A 25,216-nucleotide genomic window follows, 5' to 3' on the forward strand; every position below is an offset into this window, starting at 1 on the left:
TTTTTTATCTTCAGATTTAACTATTTTAGAAAGGGCAACAATGATTGGATCTCTCCCATGAGAAATTTACCTTGTAGTCAAACTGTGAGATGACTTCTAGGGAGACTACTGAGAATATTTCAAAGACCTGCATGCTTGAGTAACCACTTAGCAAGACTAAATGGCATTTATCTCATTTACCCTGCTAAACTGTTATGGGAGACATTTGGCTGATTTAGCAATCTCCTTGTTACTGCTTAACTATAGGATGGAAACTTTGGTGTGGGAGCTCTCATGTGTTATACATGTATACACACACACAAACACACACACACACAATGGGAACTATTGTGAGCTATACATGTTCTGAAAGTCAGAAGCATCTTGCTCCTACAGGAGAAAATAGAAAGTTTTACTGTCATTGTAGTGTAGGGGTTAAGCAGATAAGCCTGGGAGGCAGACAGGTCTAAGTTTTAAATCCCAACTCTTGCACTTACTATCTGAGTGCTATAGAAGTTACATTTTGCTTCTCTTTTCTCATCTAAACAGTGAGAATGAAAATAGTACTAATTTCAAAGGTTGGATTGTTATAGGAATGAATAAAATGAGATAATGTATGCAAATGTAGCACAGTGCCCTGCAAATAGTGAGCATTCAAATTATTCTTATTATTAGAAAAGATTGAGATTGGCTTTCTAATTTTATAACTGGCTAGCTGTGTAAACCTGACCAATTTATTTAATCTCCTTGAGCCTCTGTTTCCTCATTTGTAAAATAGCGATAATATCTTCCCCTACAGGATTATGTAATATTTAACAAGCACGTGCACACTGTAGTCTTCTATGAAGGAATAAAGGCTTGCCTTTGCCCTTCCAATGCTACAACCACAAAAGAAATGCTTTATATCAAGTGTGGATAGGCTTGTCACTGTTGAAAACTATTTGATTCCACTTAGGATTGATTTTCAAGTCTAGTTATTATTTTATTTCTATCCCTTGCCTGATGATGGCGATAATACTATTTTCTATGTGAGTTTAGGGCGATTTATCAAACTTCAAGAGTATTCAATTCCATACTATGTTTAGGAACTTATAATGGGCATAACCAAGTATGCCTATGTATAAAATAATATTAAAGGAGAGGCTAAGGCTCCCCAATATCCCAAAGCTTTTGTTTTCATTTTCTTTTTAATAAAAGCAAATTAAAAGCTGAGTTATTATACAGAAATGGTTGTTGAGAGCATGCTGAAATACATCTTTTTCTAATATTTTATTTATTTGTTTATGAGAGACACACACACACACACACACAGAGAGAGAGAGGCAGAGACACAGGCAGAGGGAGAAGCAGGCTCCATGCAGGGAGCCCGACGTGGGACTTGATCCCAGGTCTCCAGGATCATGCCCTGGGATGAAGGCAGCACTAAGCTGCTGAGCCACCTGGGCTGCCCTGAAATACATCTTTCTATAATCACATACCCCACTTCTTATGGCTAGCTGTTCATACACAGTTGTCTCACTGGCAGGCAGTTCCAAGATCAAAATGTTTATCTGGTAAACATTTTGAAGAAACATAAAATTTTTCTAGGTAAAGTTTTAATCTAGAAATATTTCTAAAATTTTGGAATCTATTAATGCTATGCTTAAAAAAATCTGGCACAGATATCATATTTTCAAAATATTCTCTATGTAAAGCTTGAATTTCTCCATGATCTTGATCATGATAGATTTTTTTCAAATGGCTAGTTGAGAATAAGCCACTCCCCAAGTTTGCATAAACTAATTAGTTTAGGGTTTGTTTTCCTACAACAGATCATTCTGCAACCATTGTTACCATAGAGGATGAAGATGAGAATAAATTTGTGAGCAGACTGATGAGGGAAGATAATAATATTACCATGAGAGTTTGGCTTGGATTATCTCAACATTCTGCCGGTAAGTGGCACACACAGTGTACAAAGAGAGTTCCAGCTTGTCCTAAATACCAACTCAGCCTTTCTAAAGACTGTCAAGTGGTGGTTCTTATTGATAAATAAGTTATGTCTGCTGGCTGTTTTAGAGACTTATAAATTTCTAATGAATATGTGAGGGACTTATTAGTAATGATGGAAAACACTAATGAACTCAGGTTAACACTAATGAAATCAAGTTAAATCAACTAGGATGTTCTAGAAGCTTAAGATGCTTGGATCAACGACATATTTTTTTCTCCTAACCATGACTTACTTTCCTTAGAGTTGTAATGTCTATCACCAGTGTTTTTGTAGCTTATAACTGTTTTTCAAAAGGTTCTCTTCTTTGGTTCTCTTCCCTCTTGTAACATTTTTACCATAGAGAAAAATTAATTCTTAATGGTTATTTTGTTTTTCAAACAAGCTTAGTAAAATTGCAGAGAATTGGTTAAAAAAGATGTGTGGAAGAAATTTTCAAGGAACAATAATGGATTTATTTATTATTTAAATCCATTATTTTCAAGCAATAATGGATAAAAGATTTGAGTGAACTTGAAATTGATAAAGATTGAATTAAGAGTACACATTCAATAGAAGATAGGAAGTGTGTTTTACATTGTATAGCAAGTTGAATTCTAAATAATCGAGATAAATGTGAATTCCAAAATATTAAGTACTTGTCAAAAAGTGAATAGATTTAAAGTTGGTTGTCTAAATGAATTCTAAGTTGTGTTTACACTATTACCACAAGGCGGTGCTACCTCAGCTGGAAAATAAAAATGGAGTCATGGCGGGGAGACCCTCCTGGACCCTCTCCACCCTTCCTCCCCCAGCACGTCTCTAACCATAGGAGTTTTTAAATTCCGGGTAGGGGTGCTGATGGGGATTCAGGTCTTTAGAAATCTATCCCTCACACAATATGCACACACCCATGTGCAAGCATTCTGCACTTTAATCAAAACACCACATTTTATATCAGTGGTGTCTAATGGAACTTTCTGCAAAGATGGAAATGTTCTATTTCTGTGCCGTGTAACAGAGTAGTCACTAGCCATATATGGCTGTTGAGCACTTGAAATGTGACAAGTGTGGGGCAGCCCAGGTGGCTCAGCGGTTTAGCGCCACCTTCAGCCCAGGCCCTGATGCCACGTCAGGCTCCCTGCATGGAACCTGCTTCTCTCTCTGCCTCTGTCTCTGCCTCTTGGCTCTCTCTCTCTCTGTGTCTTTCATGAATAAATAAATAAAATCTTTAAAAAGAAAAGAAATGTGACAAGTGCAACTGAAGGACTGATTTTTTTTTTATTTTTTCACTTTTAATAAGCTTCATTTTATTTTTTAAAATTTTTAATATTTTATTTAAATTCAAGTTGCCAACATATAAGACCCAGTGCTCATCCCATCAAGTGAATAGGCTTCATTTTAAATAATGACATAGCACAGTTCTAGGTTCTAAGTGGTATGAGCCACATGCCATTTTACCTTAGAAATTTATAGGCAATAAACTTAATTTCTTTCTTTAGATCAGTCTTGGAATTGGCTGGATGGATCAAAAGTGACATTTGTCAAATGGGCAAATAAAAGTAAGAGTGATGGTGGAAAATGTAGCATTTTGCTAGCTTCAAATGAAACTTGGATAAAAGTTGAATGTTCCCATGGCTATGGAAGAGTTGTCTGCAGAGTTCCTCTGGGTAAGTATGGAACTTTTCCTTAAGAAATATTTTTGCAGAACCGGTCAGGAAATAAATGTGCAACTCAATTATGTGCAAAGTTTTGTACTTTGTCCTAAAGTCCTTATTTATTCCTTTAAGTGTGTCCAAAAAACTTGATGAAGCCATACAGAATCTTTCTCAGAAAAATAGATTGCAAGAGATAGAAATGCCAAGATGTCTAAGACTCCCAGATAAAACTACTAGACAGCTTAAAGTTTGTATAATTCTTTCCTAAGAAAGATAGAAGCTGCCAGAGTACTGGGGAGCCCATTTCTTTGAATATATTCTTAAGATGTATTTGATTCTATCAGTCAAATATGTAAAAGCTCAAAGGTCTAATTCTGTAGTTAGTGTGCTTCCTTTCTCCTCATTCCCATAAAACTCATGATTAACTTAGCACCAATGCAAAACTCAATTTAATTACTTAAAATTTCGTGGAAGGAACATCTAAAGGAAGTTGTAAATTAAACTTAGATTTCATCATGAATTGATACATAAAATAATCATAAAAATCTTACCTTAATTTCATTTCTGGAGAAAGGAGCTCTGAATGTTTCACAGAAATATTTCTGTAGATTTAGCATAAAAATATCCCTTTGGTGTATAAATATTAAAGATAAAACCCCAATGCTAGATGACTGGTTTCTGTACCAATATATCTATTCAGAATATATTCAGGGACATGGCTACTTTAAATTAGGTTATCAGGGAAGACATCTAAGAACAGGAGACTCTGAAGCTGAGATCTGAAACGCCAGCTAAGCAAAGATCAGGGGAGGCACTATGGGGAGAGCTACTGGTTATAACAAAGAGCCTACAGCAGCATGAGCTTGATGAGTGCTCAAGGAAGAGCTGGAAGGTAGGCAGGCACCAGACACCTAAGACTTTGGAAGCAAGGGTCAAGAGGTCAGATTCTATGCTGAGTGAAATGGAAAACAACTGGAATATTATGGGGGAAGCTGGGAAACAGGGTTAGGATGGCATAAACCAAGAGTTCCGTTTTAGCATTTTGAGCTGTCTATATGAAGAAGAGATACTCATATGGAATGTCAAGCATGCAGCTGGACATATGAGAGAGAAGAGAGGTCAGCGTAGAGTTAGTATTTAAAGCAAGAGGACAAATGAATCCATCTGGGCAGCATGCAAAGAAGGGGTCTGAGACAGCATTTGAAATTGAATAGCTAGGTGCTAAATGAAGTCATCCTAAAGTCTTAAATTTTCTTTAAAGCAAATAACACTTTACTTGGGCCTAGGTAAGTCAAACACAAAAATTTACAACTTGTAGCAATTTGCTATCAAAATAAGGTAATATATTGGAAATAATGTTCTCGAAGGAAGGGAAAGTAAGAATAAAGATAATACTCTAAATTCTTTAGAGAAAATTGCTAAAGCAATGAATAGGATTTGAATGAAAAGGAAAAGAGTTAAATTTGAAAACACTTGAATGTTTGATGATGATTTTGAATTCTGTGTTAATGCGCTATAAAACAATCAGCTATTTATTGTGTCTAATTTGTACAGAGTTTACACATGTGACATGCAGCCTAATGTATAAATCAGTAATGATGGCTTTTATATTCTCTCCTCCAATGTCAAACCTTTCCTTATTCCAGGCCCTGATTACAGAGGAATAGCTATCACATTTGCTGTGCTCAGTGTCTTAGCTTTCATCTGTGCACTGATTTGGTTCCTCTTCCAAAGGAACCGGTTGCACTGGGCAGGCTTCTCCTCAGTTCGATATGAACAAGGAATGAATGAAGATGAGATTATGCTTCCCACTTTCCATGACTAAATTCTTCTAAACGTTTGCTAATTTGCACTAATGTGTTGGGAAAATGAGCCATTTCAGATTTTCCCAGCGTCAGTATTTACTCTATCCTAAAGTAGACATCGTAAGTACTTTTACAGTTGTTTAATTGCTGTGCTGGTATCTACTGTGAATTATCCACAGAATGCCATGTTTAAAACTTTACTTAATAGAATGGAGAAGAACCGAAGCCAGAACTAAGGTCCAAATTATTTGCAAGGTAATAAATTTAACATGCATTTTCTCTGTAAGAATGTAGTTAGTAACTAGGATATGTATATGTGAATGGCATTTTAACACAACTGCTTAGAGACTTAAAATTGGCATGGTACTAGGTCATAAATCTACCATTTAGCTTAGGGGTGCCTGGGTGGCTCAGTCAGTCAAGTGTCTAACTCTTCATCTCAGCTCAGGTCTTGATCTCAGGACTGTGAGTTCAAGCCCTGCATTGGGCGCAATGCTAGGTATGGAGCCTACTTTGAATGAATGAATGAATGAATGAATGAATGAATGAATGAATAAATAAATAATAAATATCCAGCCTAATGCAAAATTTGTACCTCAAGGTGAAAATATAACTGTATATATTATCAAAATTATTATTTTAAAAAAAACAGAAAATGAAAAAAAAAAGTTTCCTCTCCTCAAATTGTCATGCGGAAAAAAAACAAAAAAAACCCAAAATAGTCATTTGTAGCATTCAGAAGAAATTATTAAACAATGAGATTTTACTTTTTTACACAACAAAATAGTGCTTTTGGCAAGATGCTTCTTATACTGTTCCAAAGATATTTCATACCAAAATTCTTTAAATGCAAATATTTTGTTTTGTCATAGTTATTTATAAAACAATGGCTTTAAAGGAGATTTAGTACTTAACGTTTTCCTAAAGTGTAGGAACATTGTTTTTAGATTGATTTAGATGTACTTGCAGCAGTGTGATTTTTGTCTTGTGTACAGTTTATAACCCTTTCTTCTTAAAGGGAATCAGCTAAGGATATGAGTTCTTGAAAATTTCACAATTTTTATGCTTTATATAACATGTCAAATTTTGACTATGAAATTTCTGTTACTTTGTTGCCTTTTTCTGTGAGCTAAAGAGAAAAGGAGTCTATGAAGGAAATTGTACATCTTGCATTTGTAAAAATGAAAATTTTATAGTGAAACTCTAAACACTGTGATTACTACTAAAATATTTTAGATGATGAATGATTAAGGAAATGCTGTTTTGTGATTATGACTTTAAATTTTACCATCTAAAAAATATTTTTAATAATAGTTTCCATTGAACATGCTATATTCAGTGTTTATATTTATACTTTAAAATATTTTTGTATAATATTCATAGATTTATTTTAAGGTTTAGAGTATTTATACTATGATAAATGCTTAAAAATAATTTTCTGAGACAGTTTTAGTATAGTCTAAAACTATAGTACAGTTGTCCTGAAATATTTTTATTGAATTTGTTAGACTGTTCCTCTTGCCCTCTGATCTGTACAATTTTAATTGTTAAAGATTTTCTTCAAAGAACTAAACCAACTTATTGTGAAAAGTACAACTATACAGGGTACCTACCTGGCTGGCTCAGTCGGAAGAGTATCCAACTCTTGATCTCAGGATTGTGAGTTCAAGCCCCACACTGAGTACAGAGATTACTTAAGAAAATAATAAAGTAGTAAAATCTTTTTTTTTTAAAAAAAAGGACAGTTGTATATAATAGTGATGCTGTAATAAAGTTTTATTTTTTAAGTAAAAGTGTTGATCTTTGTTGAAAAAGTATCTCTATGTTGGGTTTTATTATGTTAGCATATAGTATAACAAAAAATAAAGTGTGCTGCTGTTGTAATTCAAGGTATCCTTTATTTAAAGAATAAATACAATTAGGGGTGCCTAAGTGGCTCAAGTGTCAAGTGTCGGTCAAGTGTCAGACTCTTGGTTTGGGCTCAGGTCATGATCTCAGGGTCATGAGATGGAGCTCTGTGTCAAGTTCCACTCTTAGCATGGAGTCTACTTGGGTTTCTCTCTGTCTCCTTCTCTGAAAATAAATAAATAAGTAAAATCATTTTTTAAAAAAGAAATAATCATCCTATACTCTGAATGTTTGATTTAAGTCTCTTTTTCAGGTGCCTTTGACTCAGCAATTCTTAGCAAGTCTTTTAACTATTGGATCAGCAGAAATCCCATCTATGGCCCATTTACTTCTCATTCTTGGTGCTTCTTCAGGAGATCCTCTCCCCATGTCCCAACCCAAAGCATTCATCAGCCACTAGGTCACTTATTTAGTTCCAGGCTCATATCTCTAACTCCCACTGGAAAATCTACATCAAAGTCCTTCTCAGTATGATCAGAACTGCCTGTATTGTGCTCCTTTTTCCCATTTCGCCTGTTGCTGTTGTGTCAGAACAACCAAAAACAGCCTTTTCCGGTCTTCTCTATCTAATCCAACCCCCACATGTGGTCTGACAAAATTGATCTCTCAAAACCAGGTCCTAAAAAAGCAAGAAGATATATCTAATGATCAGGTCCAGAGGACAAATGTAGAATTGATACCAATGATCACCCTCTTTTTCCTCCCTTTGCCCCACACACAGCATGTTCTCCTCCCAAGGATCCTAGGGCAAGATGTCACCATTATCTGGGAGTTCCCCTCTGCAAATGATTGCAGTAGTTTGGTAACCCCCAATCCTCATACCACTGCTGAGTTTATGTTAGAGAAAGACATTCAGATTCCTTTATCTTTGGTTCATTTAATCCTAAAACCCTTTTGAAGAAATGAAGACTTAATTGTTATTAGTTCAATAATTTTGTCGTTTAAGAAGACGAATTTTGACCAGATCTTAAAGACCTTTTTTTAATAGACCTCATGATCTATATACAAAGTTACATCTAATTCCTTGCATATTCTAACTTAAAACATTATTACAATATCTACATTTCACAAATTTAATATACGTGTATTTCTATTTTTTCTAAGCTAATCACAAGCAGAATTTTAGAAACTTTTTTTCCATTTCCTCCAACCAGTTCTACTTCTTATATTCTCTTTCAATCAATATGAAGACACCATACCCCTCTTCTCCCAAACTAGAAACTCAGAATTCATCCTCAGATCCTCTCTTTCTCATCTCTCTAATCCAACAATTCTGGCAGTTTTATCTCAGGCTTCTCAAAGAGTGGCTGTCTCCAATATCAACTGTCTTAATTCAGGCCTTTATCACTTTTTTTTTTTCTCCCTGGATTATTTGTACCAGTCACTTCACTTGTCTTCCTCGTCAGCCTTTCCTCTTCATCCCATTTTTCCCAGTCCTGGGTCTACAGGAGCTGAAATAAAACAGAAGAGGGCTCACTTTGTGTTTTGATCTAAAGTTACCTAGCCCTCCTCCTTATTTCAGGCCGAAAGGAATCTCAGCAACGATCAGCCCAGGGACCTTTCCCAGGAACTTTATGTAGGCTGACGATCAGTCCTGGGAAGCCCAAGGGTTTAGGCTCCCTGGCCAAATAACCTTTTAATGCAATGTGTAAGACCAAGTCAACATTGCTCCAATTGCTAAACAACAGAGAAGCAAAGTCAGATAAAACTGGAGTCTAGAAATTAGGAAAACACTGGTGATCTAAGCCAGTGGAAATGTAGCTAGTGAAGCCAGAATCCAGGCTGAGCTTCAAAGTGAAAGAGAAACTAGGAAATGGGGAATATGATATTCTGGAAAGTGTGGTGGAGAAGGAAAGGACAGGGATTGGGTCACAGTTAGAGGGAGAAGAAGGGTTGAAGAAGTTGTTTTTGTTTTTGTTTTTTTTTTCTTTTTCCAAAGAAGGGGGAGGGGGAGAGATTCACAGGTTTAGAAGCTGAAAGGAAAGAAAACAAAACAAATCAAAACACCCCAAAGGTGGACAGAGAAAAGTTAATGATGCAGGGGAGAGAGAGAGAGAGTCATGGAAGATCTTGGGGAAGATGGAGGAGAGGGAAGAGTCTAAGTCCACAGAAAGAGGAACAGGGTTTGGATGGGTTGGGGAAGCCTGCCTTCTTCTCTAAGGCCACACAAGGAAGACCTGCATGGAAGAGAAGGGGAGAGCAGGTAAGTATTTGAAGATTTTTGTCTATACCTGACGGCCCCCCGTCTCTGTTGAGTAGAAGGCAAGGTCTTCTGCTGAGAAACATGAGTAGTAAATTGGGTCTCATCTTGAAGTGAGTAATAAAAAATGTGAAATACTTGATCAGAGGAATAGGGGAAGACAATGACCAAGACAAATAAAAAGATCACAGAAAAGGCATCCAGGGCCCAGATGAAATTAAAGCCATATATTTATACTGACAACCACCAGGAAAATGGATTGGTTTCTTCTACCTGTCCTTAGTTACATCAGTAAAGTTGAACAACAGGAGTCTGTAAAGAAGAAGAGACCTCATCCTCAAAAAAATTAAACATGGAAGGCAGCCCCGGTGGCCCAGCGGTTTAGCGCCGCCTTTGGCCCAGGGCCTGATCTTGGAAACCTGGGATCGAGTCCCATGTCAGGCTCCCTGCATGGAGCCTGCTTCTCCCTCTGCCTGTGTCTCTGCCTCTCTCTCTCTGTCTCTCATGAATAAATAAATTTTTTAAAATCCTAAAAAAAAATTAAACGTGGAATTTACCAGCCAAGATACCAAAGCTGGTATCTTTTACCAGCTGGCTCAGTTGGTGCAGCATGCAACTCTTGATCTGGTGGTCATGGGTTCAAGCCCAATGTTAGGGCTCAAGAAACCATATGATCCAGCAATCCTGCCTCTGGGTGTATATTCAAAGGAAATGAGAACAAGATCTTGAAGGGATATCTGCACTCCCCTGTTCACTGCAGTGTTATTTACAATAGTCAAGACGTAGAAGCTTAAATATCTGTCGATGGATGAATGAGTAAACAAAACTTTATGTATATACATATATCTCACATACATACACAATGGAATATTATTTAGCCATGAGCAAGAAGGAACCTGCCATGTGTGACAATGTGGATGAACCTTGAGAGCATTATAGTAAGTGAAATAATATCACAAGAAAAAAACTATTTTTAAGTAAAAAATTTATGATTATAATGGCAATGGATGTTAACTAAACTTACGGTGATCATTTCATAATAAATACAAATATCGAATCTATATATTATACACCTGAAATTAATATAATGTTATTTGTCAATTTATATCTCAATACAAAAAAAAAGTAAGAGAAAGGCAAATGCTGTGTGATATCACTCATATATGAAGTAAAAAAACAGCTAGACTAAGGCACCTGGGTGGTTCAGTGGTTGAGCATTTGCCTTTGGCTCGGGTCATGATCCCAGGGTCCTGGGATCGAGTTCCACATTAGGCTCCCCGCAGGGAGCCTGCTTCTGTCTGTGTCTATGTCTCTACCTCTCTCTGTGTCTCTCATGAATAAATAAAATCTTAAAAAAAAAACGCAGCTGAACTCATAGAAAAAGAGAGTAAAGTTGTGTTTACTAAGGGCTTGGGGGTGAAGGAAATGGGGAGGTGTTGGACCAAGGGTACAAAGTTCCAGTTATAGGATGAATAAGTTCAAAGGATCTAACATGCAGCATAGTGATTATAGCTAATAATACTGTATTATGTTTTTAAGGTTCTTCCATGTTTTTAACAACCTGACAGTTCATTTTTTTTTAATGCCGAATTTCATTGTATGGATGTACCACAGTTTGTCCATCACCTTGTAGAGGACATCTTGGTTGCTTGCAGGTGTTAGCAACTGTGAATAAAGCTACTATAAACAAACGTATGCAATTTTTTGATATAAGTTATCAATTTGTTAAGGTAAATACCAAGAAGCACAATTGTTGAATTATATGGTAGGAAAATATTTAGTTTCGTAAGAAGCTGCCAAACTGTCTTCGGAAGTGCTTGTACCATTTTTGCATTTCCATCAGCACTGAATGAGAGAGTTCCTTTTGCTCCTCCTCTTCTTCAACATTTGGTGTTGTCAGTATTTTGGATTTTAGTCATTCTAATAGGTGTATAGTGATATCTTATTTTAGTTTTCAATTCTTTAGTAACATATAATGTGTGTTTCCATATGCTTTTTGCCATCTGTAGATCTTTAGCGAGGTATCTATTTAGATCATTTGTATGTTTTTTTTTAAATTGAGTTCCTGAGTTTTTGTTGAATTTAGACTCCATTTTAAAGTGCTCTTTCGGGATCCCTGGGTGGCGCAGCGGTTTGGCGCCTGCCTTTGGCCCAGGGTGCGATCCTGGAAACCCGGGATCGAATCCCACGTCGGGCTCCCGGTGCATGGAGCCTGCTTCTCCCTCTGCCTGTGTCTCTGCCTCTCTCTCTCTCTCACTGTGACTATCATAAATAAATAAAAATTAAAAAAATAAATAAAGTGCTCTTTCACTAACGATATGAGGTCTTACTTGACCCTGTTTTGTGTATTGTGTTGTCTGGTTCCAGATGCCCTCCTCAGTCAATTTACAGTCCTTTATACATATATATTATAACAAGCATAGTTATAGCAGAGCATAGTTTTGGGTTTTTTTCCCCCCTTAAACAACAGAGCCTTATTGTGTTACATTTCTGGAGGCCAGAAGTTCCAGATCATGGTATGGGCAGAATTGGTTCCTTCCAAGAACTGTGCAAGCATAGTTTAAAGACCCTTAATCCAGAAAGCTGGTAACAAAAGTTGTCTGAGGGGGGAACCTGGGTGGCTCAGCAGGTTAAGTGTCTGACTTCAGCTCAGGTCATGATTTCTGGGTCCTGGGATGGAGTCCCCAGGGGGTTCCATGCTCAGGGAGGAGTCTGCTTGCCCGCAGCCCACTCGGGTTCTCTCCTTCTCTCGAATATAAATAAAATGAAATCTTAAAAAAAGGTGGAGGGGGGGGAATCTACTCCACTGGGAGGATTCTTTGACACGGAGATTTCTGACCATTAGATGCAAAGAAGGACCGACAGACACTGTAGCGAAGTGATCAAATGAGCGTCACCAATATGAGGCCAAGGGACATGGTGTCTGTCCTGGGCAGGGGGCGTCACTTCCGCGGTACTCTCGCCAAACAAACGTAGTGTGAATCCTGTTTTTTTGTTTGTTTGTTTTGTTTTTTTTTGTTTTATGACTGAGAGAGAGAGAGAGGCAGAGACACAGGCAGAGGGAGAAGCAGGCTCCATGCACCGGGAGCCCGACGTGGGATTCGATCCCGGGTCTCCAGCATCGCGCCCTGGGCCAAAGGCAGGCGCCAAACCGCTGCGCCACCCAGGGATCCCGTGAATCCTGTTCTTACACACACACACACACACACACACGCACACGCACACCCGGAGGAAATCTAAGACAAAGTAAAACTGAAGGACGGCGGTCTAGAAGTGATGGTCCGGCTCTCTGAAACGAGGTGGGACGAAGCCCCACACTCAGAGGCGCCGCCCGGGTCGGGCCCACCGGGAGGCTGGGAGGCTGGACGGCCACTGCAGCACTCGACGACGGCCCGGCTCCTGGAGCAGGGAAGCGCCCCTGCAGGGACGGTTGTCCAGGTGGCCCACTGCGCCGGTGCTCCGGTCGGGCTCCGACCGCTCACTGGGGTGATTTATACGCGGTGCCAGCCCCCAGGGAGCGGCTGCAGCGCTGCGGAAGCTCCTCGGACTCTCCGTCCCATCCTCCGGCGTCCGACAGCGGGGCCGCTCCCAGGCCGGGTCCCAAGGGCCGCGCGGCCGGGCTCGCGTCGGGTCAGGCCCCGCTGGCCCCCCCTCCCCTCCCCTCCCCCCCTCCCCTCCCCTCCCCTCCCCTCCCCTCCCGTCCGCCCCCCTCTTCCCCCTCCCCTCCCCGCCCCCTGGGGCCGGCCGCGTGGGCGGGGTGGTGCGCGCCCGCACTTCCGAGGAGCGGGGAGCGGGGAGCCGGGAGCGGGGAGCGGGGAGCGGGGAGCGGGAGCCAGAGCGCCGCCCGGGGCGCCCGCACCCGCCGTCATGGCCCGGGCCGCGCTGCCCGCCGTCCTGCTGCCGCTGCTGGGCCTGGCCGCCGCCGCCGCCGCGGGTGAGCTGCCCCTGCCCCCCCGACCCCGACCCCGACCCCGACCCCCGCGGCCGCCCTCACCCCCGCGCAGCGGTGACCGTCCGGCCGCCGACGGCCTCGCCCCCCCCCCCGTCCGCGCCCCCGGGGAAGGGCTCCCCGAGCGCCCCAGCGCGCCGCCGGCCCGTAGAGCTGCGAGAGCCCGGGCCCCGGTGCGGTCGGCGGCGTCGGGGCTGCGGGGGGCGGGGGCCGCGGGGGGCGGGGGCCGCGGGGGGCGGGGGCCGCGGGGGGCGGGGGCCGCGGGGGGCCGTGCGCGCTGTGGAAGCAGGAGAGCGGTGCAGCCCCCCTCCCGCCCGGAGCCGGGGGGCAGGCGAGGCCGAGGCCGAGGCCGGCCCCCCCCTCCCTCCCGCCCGCGTCCTGTGACCCGTGGGGGCGGCTGGGCGGTTGCGCAAGTGGCGTCGGAAAGATGGCACGTGATGGGCCTTGCCCGAAACAGATTCGGGGGGGCCTGCGCCGGCACCTCGCGGGCTGCGCCGGCTGCGCGTTTAACGGGTTTTCTGCAGGCGCGTCCGGGCGGCGGGGGAGCCCCGGCCCAACAGCGTGGCTGGAGCACGAACCGGGCCGCGTGCACGCTCGTGTGGGCTGCAGGGAGGTGCTTACTCGAGTGTTTTGGGTTTTTGAATTTCACTTTCAGTTTTTTAAGAGTTTATTTATTTATTCACGAGACACACGAGGGAGGCAGAGCCTGAGGCCGAGGAGAGGCAGGCGCCCAGCGGGCCGACGGGGGCCTCGATCAGGGACCGGGCACGCCCGGGGCGCAGACTGGGGGGGGGGGGGGAGGCAGCAGCGGGAGGCCGCGCCCGGAGCTCCTGCCTGAGCGCTCCCGTGGTCCTCCTGTGGCTCGGAGGGGCGGAGGCCACACGGAGCGGAGGCCACACGGGGCGGAGGCCACAGGGGGCAGAGGGCACGTGGAGTGGAGGCCACACGGAGCGGAGGCCACACGGGGCAGAAGCTACCTGGAACGGAGGCCACCTGGAGCGGAGGCCACACGGGGCGGAGGCCACCTGGAGCGGAGGCCACGCGGGGCAGAGGCCACCTGGAGTGGAGGCCACCTGGAGCGGAGGCCACCTGGAGCGGAGGCCACGCGGGGCGGCCTTCACGGTTCACGCCGAGCACCGAGTTTTGTCTGGGACCGGCCTGGACGGTTCTGAGAGCCGCCGCCGCGCCCTCGGAGCGTGCCGTGACCTCGGGCTGCCGAGCCTTCGCCCAAGATGGACTTTGCTTGTCAGACTCCTTTTAAGGATCCGTTTCTGGGTGTTGGTATCCCTTTCAGGGACGCTGTTTCGAGCAGTAAACCAGGACGAGCTGTCTTTGGAAAATTTTGTTCTTTCCCTTGTATCAGTCCAGCGCGCTTAGGCGTTTCAGGGGCTCAGGAGGCGCACGTTGACCAAGGTGATGCTACTACTAAGGGGCTCCGAGGACTGATTTAGAAAGAGCACGAGCTCCCCGGCGAGGCACGACCGCAGGCCTCCATCAAGCTCCCTAACTCCTTGAGTGGGGGCGATCCCCCGTGGGGCCATCAGGAGCCTGAAGTAGGGCGGCGGCGGCCACCTGCTGGGCCTCCAGGTCCTGGGGCCCTTCCCTGTGTTCCTGTCGTACGAGATGCAGGGTCCGTGTTGGGACGAGAGAGGCTCGGGAGTGCCCTCCAGGCGGGCTGCTGAGCATCTGGGCCGTGGGATCTAGGGCTGACAACCCTGTGTTTGTCATCATAGTACCTCACAGCAGCTCATGCAGACAAGATCACCAACCATATTAGACCTACGACTACGTCAAGAAAGAACGTCTCCAGCTTATCACAAAATTAGCTTAATTAGCTGAGTGGCAAGATCTCAACGGAAAGGCTCCTGTGGTTCTTGCATGAAGTAGAAGTTTAAGGTTGAAATGGAAACCGTTGTTACCATTCTCTGTTGTTTCGGAGTTTATTACCATAAGTGATCTTATGTTCTTAACTATTATCTTGAAAATCACAATGAACAAAATATTTTTTAAATTCCCGAGTAAGTTTCCATGGGATCCCTTTTAAAAAGTTCTCCTGTAATGGTGCTTTTTCCCATCGTGGGTGATCGGTGTGCTTATTGGGTAGGTGATTTCCCCTGGGCCTGAGATGAGTGAATTTTTAAGCATATTCAGAGAAGTCCTGCTGTGGTCATCCTGTGGATCAGAATCTAGGTCACTCATTTTGAATCGCCGCAGCCTACAGGCCCTGGAGGAGGGTGCCCCTGCCTTCCTGGCTCTCACCACTTTACCACTCTCCCTGCTGTTCACTGTTGATCCACACTGGGCCCCTGGGGACTCAGCCACCTGCTGGCCTGTCTGCCCAGACCATCCTCCCCTTCCCCTATCCTTGGCATGGCTGCCCCCACCCACGTCATTCAAAAATCTCTGTTCATGTGTCACTTTGTCGGGCCTTCCCTCAATGGCCCAGTTCTCTGTGGCATGCCCCTATTCTATCTTCCGAGCACTTGACACTGAGTGCATCTTGTTTCTTCATCATCTGCTTGCTTGTCTTCCTCCTTGCCAGAAGAGAGATGTGTAATAGCGGAGACTGTACTATCTTACGAATTTTTGTTTTGAGTCTTTGCATTTTATTCTAATTTATAATAAAAGGACTAAGAATTTTAGATGCTTGATTTTATTTATTTATTTCATTTATTTATTTTTAGATGCTTGATTTTAAAAAGTAAGGGTGGATAATGGGATTTCAGTTTCTTTCAAATTATTTTATTTCTGTCATGAACCGATCTCACAATTGAATTCAAAGCATTAAATCGTCTTAATTCATTGCTGTGGCTTTTTCTAATTCTTGTAGATGGCACAGTGGTATTTCAGGGGAAATGATCTCAGGTAGATTTTTGTAAATTTTGAGACAGTAATGTTTCTTCTAATGAAAAAGTGAAATTACAGTTAGGCGTTATCTCAGGGCTTCTTTCATTGTTGAGAAGTGTTTAAAAAGTGTGTTTCTGTGTTGCAAACTAGTTTTGCAGTAGGATTCTTGTCCACAATTTTTTTTTTTTTTTAATGATAGTCACAGAGAGAGAGAGAGAGAGAGAGAGAGAGAGAGGCAGAGACACAGGCTGAGGGAGAAGCAGGCTCCATGCACCGGGAGCCCGACGTGGGACTCGATCCCGGGGCTCCAGGATCACACCCTGGGCCAAAGGCAGGCGCTAAACCGCTGCGCCACCCAGGGATCCCTTGTCCACAATTTTTTATGATACATATCAAAATACTTATTTTGTTTGTGGGTTATTTTGGATTTTGAGGGCAGATCTTAAGACTGAACCTATAAGAAAATGGACCAGTGCTGCCCGATGAGAGCTGCAGAGGAACGCTGGCACCCCCATTCTATAAATAAATCTCATGGCAGCTCTTCTACAAAGTGACTGCAGGGGAGAAAGGTGGAGGTGGACCTCTTGGAAGGGGGGTTGGGGAGGGTGATGTGGAGAGGGAGTGGAGTGTCAGAGTGGCTGATTTCCTTGGGATTCAGGGAGATTTTGGAGCCCAGACTACAGCCACAGGTCCCCTAGGTTAGTCAGGGACTTGGAACCCCACTCCTGCCTCCATATGTTATAACAAACAGCTCCTCTTCTTTCTCGGTCTCTGCCACAGTTGCTACCGTGGAGGCCAAGTGACTATGACTCCTATCTCAACCGGAGAAAGGCGAAGGTTTTATTACTGACCAGGGGGAAAAATGCAGTCTTTGCCTTCACTTTGTTAACATTCAGAACAAGTATTTCCCAAGGATCACTTCCTCTTATGCTGTGCTGGTTGCTTAAAAGAAATTATAAGGGAACAGAGAGTTCTCTAGAACTGACTATAATGCCAAATATTCCTGGAGATATGCTGTTGTATTCTGTAGCACATGGTAATTTCAGGCAGAGGATCTGTATAGAGACTTTTGGAATCTTAAGTGCAAGCTTTTAAAATTTTTATCAGGCTCCTAAATTTCTATAAATATTGAGTCAATGGAATTATAAAGTTATAACATCCATAAAGAGGGCAGCCTGGGTGGCTCAGCAGTTTAGCGCCGCCTTCAGTCCAGGGTATGATCCTGGGGACCCAGGATCAAGTCCCACGTCGGGCTCCCTGCATGGAGCCTGCTTCTCCCTCTGCTCGTGTCTCTGCCTCTCTGTGTGTGTGTCTCTCATGCATAAATAAATAAAATCTTTTTTTTTTTTTTTAAATAAATAAAATCTTTAAAAAAAATCTATAAAGAGCCACTTAGGTGCATTATTAATGACCTATCTTTCAGGACAGCTGTGAAGAAGTAAGTGCTAGAAAAGAACTTTGCAGAGAACATTGTGCGCAGGCTGTGTGTGTGTGTGAAGTGTATTTGGCAAAATATATTTTTAAGGAAGATATTACAGAACCTGTAATTGAAAACTTATGGCAGTATTTTGGGAGGCAGGTTTTTAAGGATAACAGGATTATAGCATAACTATAGCTGATAACTTAGCATCGCACAAGGCTTAGCGTAGCTTTCTGCTCATGGAGTGCATGCACTTCAGCAGCTCTCCTCACAAGAGGCATCCAGCCTCTGCTTGAACACATTTCTTCTCAGAGTAAAATATATATGTCTTGAGTCCTTTTAAAGCTTGTTTCGGGGGCACACACTGACCGGTAGCATGAGAAGAAGGGATTGGGGCTGAATTAAGTGGGGTTACTGCTAGTGCTGAAATGAACCGAAGGGGAAGGCAGTTGAAAATTTTGAGGAAGTGAACAGTTTGTTTTGTATTTTTATGGCCATAGCTTCTCAACTTTTTTTTTTTGGTCTTGCTGTGTATTGCTTATTTAATTATTCAACAGTGGTCTTTGAGTTGCTGCAATCCTCTTTATCATCGTCATCATCCTCATTCCCATCTCAGGGGCCCACGTTTGCTATTCCCTGTCTGACCCAGACTTCCATGTGGCTTTTTCCCTTCAGCTCACTCAGACTTTTTACATGTTACCTTGATAATGAGATCTTTCTTAGACACCTTTTAGGGGTGCCTGGATGGCTCAGCGGTTGAGCATCTGCCTTTGGCTTGGGTCGTGATCCTGGGGTCCCAGGATTGAGTCCCACATCGGGCTCCTCGCAGGGAGCCTGCTTCTCCCTCTGCCTGGGACTCTGCCTCTCTCTGTGTGTCTCTCATGAGTGAAAATTCTTAAAAAAAAAAAAAAAAAAGACGCCTTTCTAAAACTGCAGCTCTAACCCCAGCTCTACATTCAGGATCTTGCTTCTCTGCAGGACCCCAGTGTGGGACTCAATCCCAGACCTTGGGATCACGACCTGAGCCAAAGGCAGACATTCAACCGCTGAGCCACCCAGGCATCCCTTGCTTCTCTGTTTTAACTTTTCTCCTCAGTACTTATCACCATCTTTGCTTGCTCATCTCCAAGATGGCCCCAGTGATTCTTTCCTCCTGGTATTCATAGTTTTGTGTAGCGCACCCCAGCACTGAACAGGGGTGACCTCTGTACCCAATAGGATATTGCAGAAATAACAGAGTGTGACCCTCAAGGCTGGATTATAAAAGCTATTGCACTTCTCCCTTGTTCTCATTTGAATCATTTGCTCTGAGAGAAGTCACCTGTATGTCATGGGGACCCTCAGGCGACCCTGTGAAGTCCACATGGTGAGAACCTTGGCCACTTACCCACAGCCAGCACCAACCCACCAGCCATCTGAAGGAGCCTTCTTGGAGGCTTCTTTATCCTTCAACTAGCTCAGTCTTCAGATGGCTGCGGCCCTAGCAGAGAGCTTGGCTGCAACTTCATGAGAAACCCCAAGCCAGAATGACCCAGCTAGACAGCTGCTTCCAGATACCTGACGCAGAGGAACTGTAATAAAGGTTTTTAGTTGTTTTAAGTTGCTTATTTGCAACAGATTGCTAATACATCAGCTAAATATAAAATACCACCCATCATGTCTTGCCTGGCGTATCTGCCTCAACTAAACATAAGCTCCAGGACGGCAGGATTCTTTTTCCTTTTTGTCCGCTGTGGCATCTAGGAAGCACCTGGAACATCTTTCTCACAACAGCCGTCATAAGAATAAGTACTCTTGTTATCCTCGTTTTACAAATAAGGAAACTAGGGCGCAGTGAGGTTAAGTATCATATCCACGATGGAGTCAGAGCCAGGCTTCTCCACAGCTTAATGTGTCCCCTGCATGCTATCTCGTGTTAGGTACAAGACGCTAGGATAGTTATTAAGGAGGGGACACTGCAATTTAAGAAATGGTTTCTGTTGTCATGCAGCTAACAGTCCAATTGGGAAAACAGGGTAAATATCAGATAACTGGCACACAGAGCAGAATTTGATGAGTGCCGTATGAACGTGTGCTGGTCTCCAAAGGGTAACACAGCCCCTTTTCCAAGAATAATGGCTACCTGTGGTTCTTACGCATGGGTCCCCATGGCTTGTGTCATCTTATCCTCACTGCTCGAGCCACAACTAATCGAAACAGGGATAATTGCCTAAATCAAAGAATGACTGCTCTAGGCTAGGCAGCCGCTCAAGGGAGTTCCTAGTATAAAAACCCTACGAGGCCTATATACTGAGCTAAAGCCTTCAGAGTTCTTATTATCCCACGTATCCTTACAGCAAATCTCTATCACTGGTGTAACCTAGTCAGTTCTTAGTCTTTGTAGCCAGAAAGCATCTCATACATGCTGTTATTAGAAGTTCAGACGAGTCAGAGGTTACAAGAAGATGAGGGTTGGACACTTCTGACACACGAGCTGCCTCTGAAATAAGAGTATACTTTAACCAATAGACAGTATAGAAGAGTTATAAAGCTTTTATAAAACATAAGAACTACAAGTGTGCAAAGAAGTAATTTGTAAGTTAACATCATTTGGTGTTGATTATATTTTTGTGTATTTAATAGACTTGCTTTATTCCATATAAAAACCGAATTGCAAAATTTATTTTTTATATTCTTGAGTTATCAGTAGAAAATATTATGTGTAGCTTTGACTAGAAATAATATGACAACATTTGTCAGCCTGTGATTCAAGAACTTCCAGTGATATAGAAAGGTGTTTCAGGTGTCATCAACCATGGTAATGGAGTCTGTTTCCATTTAAGTGGTTATTTTTTAATCCTATAAAGATAAAGAGAAGGGAACAAAATGAATCAGAACAAAATAGGAAAAGAAAAAAAAAAGAAGAAAATAAAAATTTGCATTTGCCCTTGTGACTTTCTGTTTGAGTTTCATTCTGGAAGTGACTATTTGTTTTGTCTATCATGTCTTAACATATAAAACATTATCTGGTAGGAGGAAGGAGAGGAGGGAAGAGACCTGCCTACTTCACTCATTGAACATTTGACTCCTTTCTAGGTGCTTGTCATTGTGTTTTCTATGATACTCCCTCTGTTTTGGAATTTCTTTTTCTTTTTCCTTTTGTACATGACAAACTCCTTTATCCTGTAAGTTGTAGCTCAAATTATTTCCTTCTTTTTGAAGTATTTCCTGACTTTATAAGTTATTTACTCTTTCTTTTATTGTTTTATATAGCATTTTACCTATCATACCTCTGTAATATCTGTTATGTGCATGTATCAGACTGAGCACTTTACATGAAGGACTCATTCCTCTTTATATCCCTTTCTCTTTACTCCTTGGCACTGACCATTATACCTGACATATAGGAGTTGCTCAGTAAATGTTCGCTAGATGAGTGATGGGTAGATGGAAGAACAGTTGTTAATAACCTATTCAAAGGTGTGAGAAAGGGAACTCTGCTTTGGGCTATCACTGGGTGAGAAGAACGACTAGAAACTCTAGATGAAATTCCATTAAAACCATATTTGCAGGCACCAGAGAGCTGCTGAGGTGAGCCCAACATTGTGTGTATTAACTTTTCCCTTTATGAGAGTTGCCAAAATCTGCAGAGTTTTGGGCAGTCTCAGGGTGTTAAGGAGGCAAAATTTGAGTTTTAACTGGCCAAAGAAGAGAGGCTATGCTTAGTTCCCAGGCTTTTTATTGGGATTCATGGATATTGAGCTTCCCAAAGGCTACACCTCCCCAGGTCAACTCAATCCTTGACTGTATTAATGTAACTGTCAATACCCAAACTGCCTGCCAGAGTTCCCTCTGGGGGAGAGTAACATCATCTAGGGCCTCTACATTTTTTTTCCTGCACAGTGTCTTAATTGATTTAAAACAAACAAACAAACAAAAACAAAAACCCATGTACCAAGCATTATAAGAAATAGGTCAAAGGAGAAAAGAAACAAAAATAGACCAAAAGGCAACCCAGAAATTAGAGTTATCAGAAATGGACTTTAAAATAACTATAGTAAGTTCAAGAATATAGATAATAAAATTGAGAATTTCACCAGAGGTCCAGAAACTATATAAATATAAATGAATTGAAATTCTATAACTGAAAAAAAAACTACTGACATTATGAACTCAATAGATGGGTATAACAGCAGATTCTTAAAACCTAAAGAGTAGATAATAAACCAGAAAGAACAAGATTATAGTATGGCGAACCAAGAGTATTAAAATATGGGAAAAAACAAAGGAAATATTTGGGACATGGTGAAAAGTCTAACATGAACATGTTGAGGGCAGCCCGGGTGGCTCAGCGGTTTAGCGCCGCCTTCAGCCCAGGTCGTGATCCTGGAGGCCCCGGATCCAGTCCCACACCGGGCTCCTTGTGTGGAGCCTGCTTCTCTCTCTGCCTGTGTCTCTGCCTCTCTCTCTCTCTCATGAATAAATATAATCTTAAAAAAAAAAAGGCTTAAGAGACCATCAACTTAAAATAGACTGCTATATACATAGGATGCTTCTATAGGAACCTCATGGTAACCACAAACCAAAAACCTATAATAGGTACACAAAAAAAAGTAAAGAGAAAAGAATCCAAACATAAAGTTAAAAAAGTGTATCACAAGGGAAGGAGCAAGAGAAGAAAGGAACTGGGAAAACGATGAAAGCAACCATAAAGCAATGAAAGAACTGGTGCTAAGTACATAGCTATCAATAATTCTTTAAATGTAAATGATCAAAATGCTCCAATCAAAAGATATAGGGTGACTGAATAGATTAAAAAGAATAAAATAAAATTAAATTAAAATAAAATAAAAAGACTGGGGCACCTGCCCTGCTGGCTTAGTTGATAGAGCATGCAACTCTTGTTCTTGGGGCTGTGAGTTCAAGCCCCATACCAGACATAGAGCTTCCTTAAAAAAAAAAACAACCCAAACCAAAAAAACCCAAGACCCATTTATATGCTGCCTTCAAGACTCGATTCAGACCTAAAGACACATGTAGACCAAAAGTGAAAGAATGGAAAAAAATATTACCTGCAAATGGAAATGGAAAGAAAGCTGGGTAGTAATATTTATAATATCAGACAAAACAGACTTTAAAAGAGAGACTATAACAAGAGACAAAGAAGATAATGATAAAGAGATCAGCCCAGCAAGAGAATCTAGCAATTATGGATATCTGTACACCCAACATAGGAGCACCCAGATATATAAAGCAAATATTAACAGACCTAAGGGGAGAAACTGACAGTAATACAATAATAGGAGGGAATTTTAACACCCCACGTTCATCAATGGACAGATCATCCAGACAGAAAATAAGGAAACAGTGGCCTTACCACATCAGACCAGATGGAATTAGTAGACACATAAAAAACAAAGCAGCAGAAGATCTATTCTTTCCAGGTTCACGTGGAACTTTCTCCAGGATAGATCACCTGTTAGGCCACAAAACAAGTGTCAGTAAATTTAAAAAGCTTGAGATCGGATCAAGTGTCTCTTCCAATAACATATCTAGTATAAAACTAGATATGAAGTACAAGAAAAAAAAATGGGGGAAAAAACCCCAACCCTGCAAACATGTGGAGGCTAAACAACATGCTACTAAACAACCCATAGTCAAAGAAGAAATCAAAGAGGAAATTTAAAACTACCTTGAGAATAACAGGTGTTGATGAGAATGTGGAAAAAAAGGAGCTCTCATGCACTGTTGGTGGGAATGCAAATTGGTGCAACCTCTGTGGAAAACAGTTTGTGGAGGTTCCTCAAAAAATTAAAAATAGAATTACCATATGATCTAGTAATTCCACTATTGGGTATTTACCCCCCAAAACAAAAGATAATTAGAAAAGATATATGCATCCCTATGTTTACTGTAGTGTTATTTACAGTAGTTGGGATACAGCAGCAACCCGTGTCCATCCACAGATGAATAAAGATCTATACATCACCAGTGGGATATCACTCAGCCATAAAGTAATGAAATCTTGCCATTTGTGACAACATGGATGGACCAAGGGGATATTTTGCTAAGTGAACTAAGTCAGACAGAGAAAGGCAAATACCATATGATTTCACTTATATGTTAAATCTAAAAGAGTTCCTCTGAGTAAGGACCAGACTTTCAAAGAGGGCAGCAGCAGTATATAGTGAAAGTAGGATGGCTGAGTACTGTTTCTCAGTCAGAGGATCTAAGGGCCTAGCTGTTTCACTTACAGACCTTCAACTGTGCACCCTGTTTTCAGGCCCTCCCTAAGCCCTGCCCCTATAGGTGTGTCTGGCTTCTCCAATTCCTAAACATTTCTGGACTTCTTGCTTTTTAACTCCTGGGATCATACTGCACATATAATTTTACAGCCAGGTTTTTTTTTTTTTTTCTAACTCCATGTTTCATTAAGTAAATTTTGCTAAAATACCCCTACCAACTACCTTTAAGCCACCACAATGAGAAAGTTCTAGATTACTACCAGAATTCAAGCCAAGGTAGTCACATGTGTAATGCCCAGTACTTATAGGACAGCAGGAAGGAAAAAAAAAAAAACCTGTATACAAAATAAATTGTATCTTGAGACACCTACTCTCGTGCTAGTACATCTTGAATGATTTTTTATTTTTTTAAAGATTTTATTTTTAAGGATTCTCTACACAGAATGTGGGGCTCAAAACTTACAATCCTAGAATCAAGAGTCGCATATTCCACTGCCTGAACCAGCTGGACAGGTGCCCCCATCTTGGATGATTTAACTACTAAATGTAGCAGTATGAGGTGGGGAACAATGTGGGTCTCATCATGGGGACAATTTTAAGTAGTCTGTGGTATTATCTAGGTTACTGACCCAGCTGCTGCAACAATGACCTGAATTAGCAATGGCTTAACAAAATAGTAGTTTATTTTTTCTCTCATAGCAATCTGAGTGTGATATGATGGCTCCATGTAGGATCCTTCTGTCTTGTAGCTTTGCTATTCCTCGGCTGTTCCCGTTGTTGACATGATTAAGGATGGCTAATGACATTTTTGCCAGTGGGAAAGGGGAAGTATGATCCAGGGAGCATACTCCCTTTTAAATTTTTATTTATGATAGTCACAGAGAGAGAGAGGCAGAGACACAGGCAGAGGGAGAAGCAGGCTCCATGCACCGGGAGCCCGACGTGGGATTCGATCCCGGGTCTCCAGGATCGCGCCCTGGGCCAAAGGCAGGCGCCAAACCGCTGCGCCACCCAGGGATTCCAGCATACTCCCTTTTAAAGGCAGTTCTGCACCTTTCACTTCAGCGCAGAGCTCATTATCCAGAAGTTACTGGAAGATAGGAAAATAGCTTGGTGGACATGTATTCTGTGCTGTATAAGAAGCCGACGTAAAAAAAGAACCCACAAAAAAAAAATAATAATAATAAATGCACCAGGAAAAAAAAGAAGTGCCGTGTTCAAGTAGGAGACAAGTAATGGTCTCCACCATATTCTGAG

General features: G+C 42.1%; 1 protein-coding gene and 1 long non-coding RNA gene across 4 annotated transcripts in view; one reads left to right on the plus strand and one right to left on the minus strand.

Annotated features, from left to right (window-relative positions):
- Positions 1-25,216, plus strand: part of LY75 (lymphocyte antigen 75) — a 124,555-nt gene that overhangs the window by 82,989 nt on the left and 16,350 nt on the right. For 2 of the 3 annotated variants that reach the window (XM_072811226.1, XM_072811227.1), the window contains exons 33-35: positions 1,791-1,913; positions 3,451-3,618; positions 5,253-7,295. In XM_072811226.1, coding sequence (XP_072667327.1) covers positions 1,791-1,913; positions 3,451-3,618; positions 5,253-5,431 — 470 coding nt within the window. In that variant the 3' untranslated portion in view covers positions 5,432-7,295. Of the gene's footprint in view, positions 1-1,790; positions 1,914-3,450; positions 3,619-5,252; positions 7,296-25,216 lie in introns of those variants that run through there. The other variant, XM_072811228.1, reaches the window with a different exon arrangement.
- On the minus strand, positions 17,626-24,977 carry LOC140624399 (uncharacterized). Its single transcript, XR_012023876.1, has 3 exons — positions 23,407-24,977; positions 23,092-23,190; positions 17,626-20,573 (listed from the first exon to the last, which is right to left on the minus strand). It is a non-coding gene; the product is annotated as an uncharacterized lncRNA (long non-coding RNA).

The sequence above is a fragment of the Canis lupus genome, chromosome 34 (assembly GCF_048164855.1).
Source record: "Canis lupus baileyi chromosome 34, mCanLup2.hap1, whole genome shotgun sequence".
Taxonomy (NCBI): Eukaryota; Metazoa; Chordata; class Mammalia; order Carnivora; family Canidae; genus Canis; species Canis lupus.